The following is a 10,613-nucleotide window of genomic DNA, read 5'->3' on the forward strand; positions in this document are numbered from 1 at the left end:
AAGCACTCAGGGCTGCGTCACGAGCGCAGAAATGTCCCCCTGGTAGCAGTGTCGGCGGGCACAGTCAAGAGGTTAGGAAGATGGAGGAGGGAGGTGCACAAACCAGCGGTCGACGAAGGAGGGGCGCGCGCAAAGGTGTCGACAAGAGATAGCAACCGGTTAGAGCGCAGGGCTCATAACCTGATGAACTCTGAACCTGGAAGGCTGTAAGCCGCACAAAGAGAGGTCTTCAGTCTGTGAGAGAACGACTCTGATTGCATAGTACTGTACCTGTAAGCCGCACAAAGAGAGGCTACAAGTACCAGTAAGTAAACATGTAAGAAAGCATAGGTAGTATGGGACTTACTCTTCAGTCTGTGAGAGAACGACTGAAGAGCAGAGGCCTGCAGAGTCCTCCTTATATACTACTGGGGAGGACGATGAGTAAGCGTATAAGAAGAGAGCATGTGACGTCCAGAGGACGCTGACTGAGCGATGAGTAACGCTGAGTAAGGGAGCATAATCGACATAAGGTCAGATAGTCCATGGCTGAGTAATGCGAGTAATCCGGACGCTGTCTAGAATAGTCCGGAACATCGTAGAACGTACCAGAATCATATGGAGGGATGGCAGGATGCCAAGTAAGTACAGAACAAAAGAATGTACGTATATGGTAAGTAGGAAAGTCCATGCTGGCGTATGGTAGACGCACAGCCACTATCACTGCCACTCCCGGTCCGGCACAGCCGTAGACACAGAAGTTCAACAGACCTCCGCCTGCACAGTGTACTGATTGATTGTGGCAGCCTTTTGCAGCTTTCCGTAGGGATTGACGGCATCTAGAGCCTAACCACACATCCCCTAGCACGCGCAAGCTGCGACCGCCCGGCGGGCCTCCCAATAGCGGATTCTAATATGTTCGTGTACCATGTCAACAATGTCTCGTCTAGATACTAGCATTTGCATACGATGGTGTACAAAACGAGAGAAATTGAAATCAGAGTCATTTGTTTGCGACTTCTGCTCAAGACCATTAGATTAATAATATGTATATCATTCAGTCGAGCAAGGTTTCAGCCGGTGCAGACGGCCCTTACGAGTTATAGTTTGCTTCATGATCTTGAAGTCTTTCCGGGGCCCTGATATCCTGCGGTGTTTGCCATGGGTAACGTACTGGCGGCGAGGAGCCTCGTGGCAGCAGTAGGCGCCCATTAATATTGTCGTGTTAAGCTGTGCATCAGCGTCTATCGCATGCCACTCGCACTTTTGCAAACCCCGTACTTGCTTTGTACTGCCGCCCGTGTCGTTGTGATTCCCCATACGCTGGGTGTATACTCATTGCACCCTACAAGGTGAGCAAACGGTTACTATGGACTGGATGCTGCATTCTGCACTATCACGAACGGTGACAATGACGCGGCGTCCGCGCCGACTCCGAGTTCGAGCAGCCGGCGCCTTCGAGTTATGTCACAGTTTAAAGTCCAGTGGAACGAGGTCGCGCTTCGATGCTCAAAACGAACGCTCACACTGATTACAGATATTCACAGGACATTCGTACTTAAATTGCTTCACTGTCATATACCGCGGGAAGCTGCGACCCCAGTTGCAAGCCAAACATCACCAGGAGTCGCCGACGTCTCGCGCCACTCTATCATACGCCACTGTCACTTCCTCGTAGACGCGACGAGGATGTCCACTACCACACCTGATGCCAGCGACGCGCAGAGCGAGTCTTCCACTCCCACAGAGACTACCTCTCCGGAACCTACGGCGGTCGACGAACTTGAACCAGAGACGCCCAAAGACACGGGTCCTACATCACCACTTCCCGATGACGAATTCTGGTTAGAAGACGGAAATCTTACTCTCATCGCCGGCGACGTCGAGTTTAGGGTATACAAGGGCCCTCTGATAGCCAATTCTCCAGTATTCAGGGACATGCTTTCACTCCCCCAACCTATACCTACCCAACCGGATGATCGCCCCGATCTACTATGTCCATGTGGCTATGCGCCTGCACTGGTACACGTATCGGATTCGCCGGAAGACCTGAGGCATCTTTTGAGGGTGTTGGTTCCGGGGAAGACACCATGGTACGCCACTATCCAAACCCTCCTTTTGACGGGATAGCCACTGACAACACTCCAGGGTCGTTCCTGAGGATCCAACATTCAGCGCCATCTCCGCGTGCATCCGCCTCGGACATAAGTACGAGATCGACGTTGTTGTGCAGCGCAGCCTCGACTATCTCAAGAAACACTTCGCAGAAAGCTTCGACACGTGGGCGCGCGTGGACCCCCCGCGGCCGCCCGCCTTCCAGGGCGTGCACTCCATCGGCGTAGTTAACCTCGCGCGCATGACAAACACCGACGTGCTCCTCCCGACCGCGCTCATGAACTGCTGCATGCTCGACGCCACCGACCTTGTCCACGGCTTCGCGCGCGAAGACGGCACGGCGGAGACGCTCTCCGCGGACGACCTCGGGCGCTGCTTCCTCGGGCGCGCGGCGCTTATGCAGGCGAACACGCTCGCAACGCTCGCGCTCTTCAACCAGACGCTCGCGGAGGGCTGCACGCGGCGCGAGGTCTGCGCGCCCGTGTTTCTGCGGCTGCTCGACGAGCTGCGGAACCACGAGAAGGTAGTGTGCACGCTGGACTGGTACAAGTACTGGTCGGACTACATCGACGGGCGCGACGACGACCGCCGGCTGTGCACGCCGTGCTATAAGATGCTGCTCGAGCGCGAGAAACAGCAGCACCGCGAGATCTGGAGGCGGCTTCCCGAGCTTATGGGCGTCACGGTGGAGGGTTGGGCGGCCGACCTGCAGCCTGTTTTGGAGCCTGTCGCGCCGGAAGATATCTAGGTACGCCGCTTTCGTGGTGGAATTGGTCGCATTCTAATTCATGGAACAGGTCCGATGAATCTCATACATACCCTAACGCTTGTACAACAACTTGTAGGATTAAAATGGACACGAGCCTCTGCTTGATTTATGACTATAGTGCAGTCCGGATGACAGCAAGTCAGTACAACTTTTTCATTGGTGAGCTCCTGAGGGTCCCAGAGCGTACTAATCGATGGATGACTCGTGAGTATCCTTGTTTGTCACATACAAGGTGAGCCGCAGATAACATAGCGAAATAACATTGACATACATGGGATAACATATAGACGCATAGTAGTATGAGTTCGAAGACATAAGACGAGGAGATAAAGATACCAAAATATGGCAGGGACCACCGACATGAGTCCAGCGCACAACTGCAATGCATCCGCAGGGAGGACCTCCATCCGCGCCCCGCGCCCATCTTCCGCTAACAATCACCTCCAGACATCCACTACTTCTTCCTGGCCCACAAAACCTCGAGCTCGGTGTATTCATCCTTTCGGACAACCGTCCCTGCACCCTCCCACCACGACGGCGGACGCGGCGTCTCCGTCCCCCTCTCCTTTCTCTCGTAGAAACTCCACCCGTCTCCCTTTGCGCCCGCGGTATTGCGGATGCGCCGTACCAACGGCATCGCTACGCCGCTCACCGGCAGCAGCTCGAACATGTCCATAACGTGATCGCGCGCTATCACCGGGAAGAGGCGTGCGGCGTCCGCCCATACTGGCCGCCATATGACGGTCTTCAACGCGGGCGTGCGCTCTCTTCTCTGGGCTGCGCGGAACTCGGGGCCAAATGCGCGCCGTTCCCGCAGCGTGTCGATGTCCGTGGACCATTCCTGCCAGCAAAAGGTTCAATGGGTAAGTGCAAGCTCGAATGCAAGTGAATAAGATGCCTGATGACGTACCTCTTCCGCAGGTAGTTGGTCCCTGAGCTCAAACAATTTCAGCACTGGTGCGCGCAGAGCAGCACATAGGACCACAGGGGAGTCGGACTCCCAGTAAGGGTCGCTGCCCGCTGGCGCCAAGTCGCTCCCGCCGCTGTGCGGGCAGAGAATCGTGCGGACCACCCGCAGCGTGATCAGTTGGTCCCCGAGCTTTCGCGTGATGCGGGCCAGGATGTTCGTCGCGGTCGCGCGCGGCACATGGACTGACAAGCAGGTCACCTTGCTCCCGTCGGTGATGCGCTCGACAAAGGACGCCCCCGCGTCCAAAATGCGCAGATTCGGCCACACTCCCGGCGTCATGTCGAATGGAATGTACCCATTGTAGTCGTATAGCCCGCGGAACTCTTCAAGTTCGGATTGTACAGCGAGCGCGGGCCAACACGCGAGGACGACGGCGTCGGAATCGCACACGAACCGCTGCAGCCGCGAGAATGTGATTCCGGGGAGGATGTCCCGGACGGCATCCTTGTGTGGCTTTGCTCCCGATATCGTGAGCTCCCTCAGGTCGGGGAGCGAGGAAAGCGCACCGGCGAGGCGGAGCAGGGCGTTGGCCGACTCGCAGAGCCCAGTCAACCCTTCCAGAGAAATTGTGAGTGATTGTACAGCTGTGGCTCGATGATACACCACTGATCGCGACACCGCCGCCGTCCAGCTCGCGACGTCCAGAGGTGCGAGTGTTGCTCTCTGGTAGAGGATAGTCTCTGATACCGCCCCGATGTAACGGGACACCCGGGAAAGGTTGACGAGGTCGGCTTGCGGCAGGTCCTTGAAGATCGACTGCCAGATTTCCACGGGTACCTCGGTATGCGCCGGACGACCACCATGGGAGACGTGCGGGGGAGGGACGACCGCATTTAATAATGCTGTTGCGCTTGCGCGTGCAAGAACCTGGACCTGGGGGAGCGGTATGTCCCTCAGGAATCCCTCGAGAAGCAAATGAGAGGTCCGGCGTACCATCTGATGCGGTATTTGTCCCGTCCTGGGATCGACCGTGAACACCTTGCCTGGATCTCCGTCATCCACTCCCTCCTGAATTCCCCACATTGCTTGCCCATCGGCCGTTCTGCTCGTGTGGAGGTTGGCCTGTGTACGGAGCGACGGAGGTTAGTTCGGCTCCAAGGTTCATAGACACCGCTATATAGACACTCACTAGCACAGGATCAACGACGTCAAGCACCATTGACTCCATCTCGAGATCACTCCTTCAAAAATTAAGCTGAGGAGAGGAAGAGTGAGGAGGGACAGTAGCCAGAAGGCACTAGAGTAGATGGGACAAGATGAAGAGGAGCGTACGGACAATGGGCAGTTTAAATATGCTCGCTCGATCTTAGCCACCGTCCGGTAAGCGCACGCGTTCTAAATACTCCGCCCTTTGTTAACCACCGCGATTGTCCCAGGTACTGGCGTCCTTTCCGCTAGAGAACATCTGGAGCGGAGGCCCAGGGGAGGAAGTGTTTGATGTGTGGTTTCTGGTTACTGGCGGTTTATCCTATCATTATTTGAAACGACATATCCTTCACCTTCTACGAGTGTCTAATCAGCATTTCAACCGCTGCGTCCGCCAGCTGCGAGGAATTTCTGCAAAATGCGACGCGCTCGATGTGGCTGAGAGGGAAACGCGTCTGTCACGTGATCGCGAGGAGCCACGCGGCCGGCCGTGTTTTTGTCGCGATTTGACTCACTGCCGCAAACTGCGACGACCTCAACCTGCTCTGGGTGCATTTTGCGACGAAGTGCAGACGATAAGCGGTACTCTGCGCCCATCCGTAGGTGAATGCTCCCCTGCCACGTCACTTTTTGACATCACTCAAGGCTTGAATAAATCTCAGGACCGTCAAGAGCGACACCCACTGGCACAAGCCGCTACTCCGACCTGTCATGGCCGAATTACCTGCCAAAAGAGCTCGAATGGACGATGAACCTGCCAACTCGGGTCTCCTCCAGGACGAAGAGTTTTGGTTCGACGACGGTAACGTTATCCTCGTGGCCGGCGAGGTCCAATTTCGAGTCTACATGGGCCCTCTTATGCGGCACGCACCAGTCTTCGCAGACATGTTCTCGTTTCCCCAACCACCGGATCAGGCTGGTATTCAGCCCCAAGAAAACCGTGTTCCTACTGTCTACCTCGCCGACAGCCCTTCTGATCTCCGTCACTTCCTGCGGTGTATCACGCTCGGCAAGGATCTCATGTGAGTCGTACTCTTCCCCTGAAGATAGTCTCCGCTGAGGGTTGCTTAGGTTCAAGCACATCAGTGCAGATACTTCCTTCGACCGCGTTTCTGCCATCGTTCGTCTCAGCCATAAATATCAAGTGGCACAGCTGCTCGCTCCAGCGATAGAGTGCTTGGAAGCTCGATATCCTGCTAGTCTGATCGCCTACTGGAAGCGGCGCGAGGTCCTGCCTGACTTTGATCCTTAACACGCCATCGCCGCCATCAATATCGCACGTGTCACGGAAACCCCCTCCATACTCCTGGCTGCGTTCATGGATTGCTGCTGTCTCACCCCGGAGGAGCTCATGCATGGGCTCGAAAGATCTGGCCATCAACAAGAGATGCTCTCGGACGAGGACCTCCGACGCGTATTGATCGCCCGGACGAAGGTCACCAAGGCTGATGTACAGCTTGCCCTTCGTATTCTGATGCCTGAAGTGTCTCCAACATGTCGGACCGCGACACACTGTGTCAACGCTTTCGTCGACGGGTTAAAGGGTCTATGCGTTTCCCTCAAGCCAAGCAAGCCCTATAAGACGGATTGGGTGGGCACGTGGAGAGCGAAGTATCCAACTTTGGGGAGCCAGCTATGCGGTAGTTGTGGGGAGATGTTGGACTTGAGAGACGCCAGAGCAAGTTTGAACCTTTGGGAACGCCTACCTAAGATGTTGGGGTTGTGAGCGAAGGAGCTGGTGAGTAAGCTCTGATACTGCCAATTACGACTGCTAACCGCTACGATACATGTAATCGTCCCGGCCGCCGTTTTTTTTGCTTTCCACCCGTCCTGCTGTGTGTAGTGCATCCACGGAGCTGCACTGACAGATCGCCGCCTCAGGCGCTACCCCCTGGCGCCTAGAAGAAGCGAAGCCTCCGCCTTCTGTGGTCCTCGAGGCGATGCCACATGTCGATCGATACTGCCCTCACTATACATTTCACCGCGTTCTGTATGTCTGTACGCGAAGCACACAGCTTCCACCGCATTCTTCCTGCCTTGTGGTAGCAAGGGCACTGTATAAGATAACGTGCGTGTTCTCCCCTCGTACATCATCTCACCTCATCCTTCCGACCAGGCGTCACACCAATCTACTCTACCAGTCCAAAATACACTCTTCCCTCCTCGTGATGCCCGCAGATTGCGCAGTTGATGCATCTTTTCCAGCTGCAGAGCGCCGCGAGGTCGGCGTGCAAGCAGATCCAGAGCCTTGCGGAACATGTGCAGTGAGTGCCCCATTGGCGACGCCGGAAACCGTTTCGCCCTGTCAAGACGAAGAACTATGGTTCGAAGACGGCACTCTCATCCTCATCGCGCGGGATGTCAAGTTCCGGATATACAAGGGGCCGCTAATCGCGCATTCGCCCGTCTTCAAGGATATGCTGTCGTTGCCGCAGCCCGTTCCCGCGGGCGGAGGCCAGGCCAAGGCGGGAGCAGACGTAGATGAGGCGGACGGTTCGTGCCCCGTCATCCCTCTTCCCGATTCTCCTGAGGACCTTCGCCACTTCCTGCGCGTGCTCACGCCCGGGCATACACTGCGGTCCGTCCACCCATTCTCCGCCCTCCCACGAATACCCTCGCTCACCCCCAATCCTCACAGGATCGGGCCCATCGAGCCCTCCTTCGACGAGATCTCCGCATGCATGCGCCTCGGCCACAAGTACCAATGTGACCAGATGGTGCAGCGCAGCATCGACTACCTCAAGGACTACTTCCCGGACGACATCGACGTGTGGGTCGACGATGCGCCGCACGACCCGCCCAAGTTCGAGCCGATCCACCGCATCGGCGTCGTCAACCTCGCGCGCACGACGGGCGCGGACGCGCTGCTCCCTGTCGCGCTCGCGCGCTGCTGCCTGCTCGACGGCGAGATCGTGAGCGGGTTCGCGCGCGAGGACGGCACCCCGGAGGCCCTCGCGCGGGACGACCTGGCACGCGTGTTCGCGGGCAAGGCGCGCCTGATGCACACGAACGTGTACGCGACGCACCGCGTGTTCCGCCAGGCGGTCGCAAAGGACTGCAAGCGGGCGAAGGCGTGCGAGGGCGTGCTGAGGCGCCTCCTTACGGAGCTTGTGCAGGACGAGGCGGTGATGGACCCGCTGAGGCTCACGTATGCGTGGGGCGCGTACGTCGACCGGATCGAAGTAAAGAAGGGAGATGGGGAGCGCGAGCTCTGTGCGAAGTGCTATGCGATGCTGAAGACGGAGCGGGTGAAGGAGGAGCAGCGCGCGCTGTTCCGCGCGTTGCCGGCCATGATGGGTGTCACCGTGGAGGGCTGGGCTACGAAACCGGGCGCGGATGCGACTGCATCTACTCCGTGAAATCTGGTATCGACGGTCGTGTAAGTGAGTGTCAATCTTGCTTGTAACAAGCGTGTATACTGATGCTGATGTGGCGTAGCAGGTCTCGTTTCTTGGGTTGCGTACGGATACATTGTTTGAGAATCAGTGTTGTACAACATCTTTACTGTACAATAGCGGGTATACATCCTTGTAACAGAACGCAGTCCAGGTTTGGTGTACATCGTGTCTCGATAGCAACGAAGGCAGCTATTTCACATCGTCAGTGACGACGTCTAGGAAAAGCTTAAGATAAGTCGTACTCACCCTGAGGCTTAAGGCTCGCTCTTGGGCTTCTCTCCCCAATCCTCCGGCGGCGCGACTCCCATCATCGTCGGCAGCACCTGCCACACCTCGCGTTGCAGCTGCCGCGGCCGCTCCTCTTCCAGCATCCGGTAGCACTTCGCGCACAGCTCGCGTTCCTCGTCCTTATCGTCCACGTACCCCGCCCACGGCGCGCACCAGTCGAGGTTCGACACGAGCTCGATGCGCGCATCCCCGAGCTCGTTCAGCAGCCGCTGCAGCACGCGCAGGCAGCACGCGGGGTGGCGGCACCCGCGCGCGACGCTCTGGCGGAACATCTGGTGCGCGATCCGCGCGCTCGCCTGCGCCATGCGGGCGCGTCCGACGAAGCAGCGTCCGAGGTCCTCCGCGGAGAGCATCTCGCGCGAGCCGTCCGCGCGCGCGAGCCCGTGCACGAGGTCCGCGCCGAGCGTGCAGCACTCCATCAGCGCGGCGGGGAGGAGCGCGGGGACGTTCACGAGCCGCGCGAGGTTGACGACCCCAATAGCGTGTGTGCGCGATAGGGTGGAGGGGCGCGTGCGGCGCGCGAGGAGGTAGGAGTCGAAGTCTGCGGGGTAGATCCGGTGGAGGAATGCGAGGTTGCGCTGGACGAGCTCGTCGATCTGGTACTTGTGCCCGATGCGGATGCAGGCGGAAGCTTCCTCGAACGACGGCTCGAGGGCACCCGCGCTGTTCGCCGTTCGTGAGGTAGAGCTCGCGCGAGTGCAAAGTCAAACGACCGACCGTAGCGAGGATCCCGGCACGAACACGCGCAAAGCGTGTCTGAGGTCGTCGGGGGAGTCGTGCAGTGGGATGACCGGGCAGAGCTGCTCGCTGCTAGAGTGGTCGGTTGCTGGGGGTTGCGGTAGAGACAGCATGTCCCTGAACACGAGAGAGTGGGCAATTAGAGGGCCCCGGTAAACTTTGAACTCTACATCTCCGGCGCAGAGTATGAGATTGCCATCCTCGAACCAGAGCTCCGAGTCTCGTTTCGTCGATGAGGTTTCCGCTTCGTTGGAGGGTGGTTCCCCTGCAGTACTTGTCTCGAGCCAGACTTCCTGCAAGAGGCGAGAATTCGAGAGCATAGCGAACTCTCGACCGCCCGGTAGGAGATGGGATGTATTGTCGGGTGAGCGGCCTTAGAAGTACGAAGGTTCGTCAAGAGCCCCTTGTTAAAGTACTGTGCTCACAGATGGTCAGCTTTGGGCAAGCTCCAAGCGTTATCTATGGAGCGAGGGAGTGCAGGTATATAGTCCGTCGCCTGACCGCCCTCCTTATATACACGCTAGGGGTGTGAGCGAGGAAGCACTGCCTATTCGTGTCATGGAGAGGGTCACATGTCGAAGTCTGAGTAAAGCACGCCAGATGATCCCGCCGCGCAGCTCGTGCACGAGAATGCTCATGGGGCTTGGGAAATATAGGGGCGGTGCTCGAATAGTCTACATCCAGTCTCCTAGATGGCATTCCAGAGTACAGTCGCGCTGGAGGTGATGAGAAACAGTTCGAAGTGACATAGGGGTACCGGCGTTGCTGTCGGGCTAGATGATGAAAAGTAGAATAAAGCTGAGGCATGTTTCCAATTGCCAATAGATCTTGAAAATACCCCCCGAGAAGAAGCAGGAGGTTTAGCAGAGAGACTCGAGCGCAAACCTGAGTCACAGTGAGTGAGTGAGTGAGTGAGTGGTGTTCTTTAGAATCGTAAGCCGTATACACCTCCTAGCCGTGAGAATTACGATATATAGATGCCCTATAATCCTGTAATTCCTCATGTCTTATGCAACTCGTCATTAAGGGGACAATGATTCCAACGTTGGTTGTTCAAGCCGTACAGCGACCCGCGGTTAGAAAGCCCAGAGCGCACTATAACGAGATGTTCCATCGTTCAATGAACCACGGTATATTAATGTTATGTGTTATGGAGGTTGTGTGAGCAGCGTTCACATTGCGGATGCGGCGGGTGTGGCATTCGGGGGGG

The 10,613-nt window shown here is 57.1% G+C and overlaps 3 protein-coding genes across 3 annotated transcripts; 2 read left to right on the plus strand and 1 right to left on the minus strand.

The window, feature by feature from the left end:
* Positions 1-1,668: 1,668 nt before the first annotated feature.
* Positions 1,669-2,970, plus strand: TRAVEDRAFT_170761 (uncharacterized protein; the record flags this gene model as incomplete). The annotated part of the gene is made up of 3 exons (XM_008042493.1): positions 1,669-2,072; positions 2,128-2,842; positions 2,892-2,970. The coding sequence occupies 2 exons, from the start codon at positions 1,669-1,671 to the stop codon at positions 2,840-2,842; spliced, it is 1,119 nt and encodes a 372-aa protein (XP_008040684.1). The 3' UTR covers positions 2,892-2,970.
* Positions 2,971-3,317: 347 nt separating this feature from the next.
* On the minus strand, positions 3,318-5,001 carry TRAVEDRAFT_49612 (uncharacterized protein; the record flags this gene model as incomplete). The annotated part of the gene is made up of 4 exons (XM_008042105.1): positions 3,318-3,704; positions 3,774-4,706; positions 4,767-4,895; positions 4,963-5,001. 4 exons carry the CDS (start codon positions 4,999-5,001, stop codon positions 3,318-3,320), a joined length of 1,488 nt encoding a protein of 495 aa, XP_008040296.1.
* A 719-nt stretch (positions 5,002-5,720) lies between these two features.
* TRAVEDRAFT_170768 (uncharacterized protein) lies at positions 5,721-9,210 on the plus strand (the record flags this gene model as incomplete). Its single annotated transcript, XM_008042494.1, has 4 exons — positions 5,721-6,001; positions 7,618-8,362; positions 8,418-8,566; positions 8,624-9,210. 2 exons carry the CDS (start codon positions 5,721-5,723, stop codon positions 8,336-8,338), a joined length of 1,002 nt encoding a protein of 333 aa, XP_008040685.1. The 3' UTR covers positions 8,339-8,362; positions 8,418-8,566; positions 8,624-9,210.
* Positions 9,211-10,613: the final 1,403 nt, after the last annotated feature.

The sequence above is a fragment of the Trametes versicolor genome, assembly GCF_000271585.1.
Source record: "Trametes versicolor FP-101664 SS1 unplaced genomic scaffold TRAVEscaffold_8, whole genome shotgun sequence".
In the NCBI taxonomy this organism is placed as follows: Eukaryota; Fungi; Basidiomycota; class Agaricomycetes; order Polyporales; family Polyporaceae; genus Trametes; species Trametes versicolor.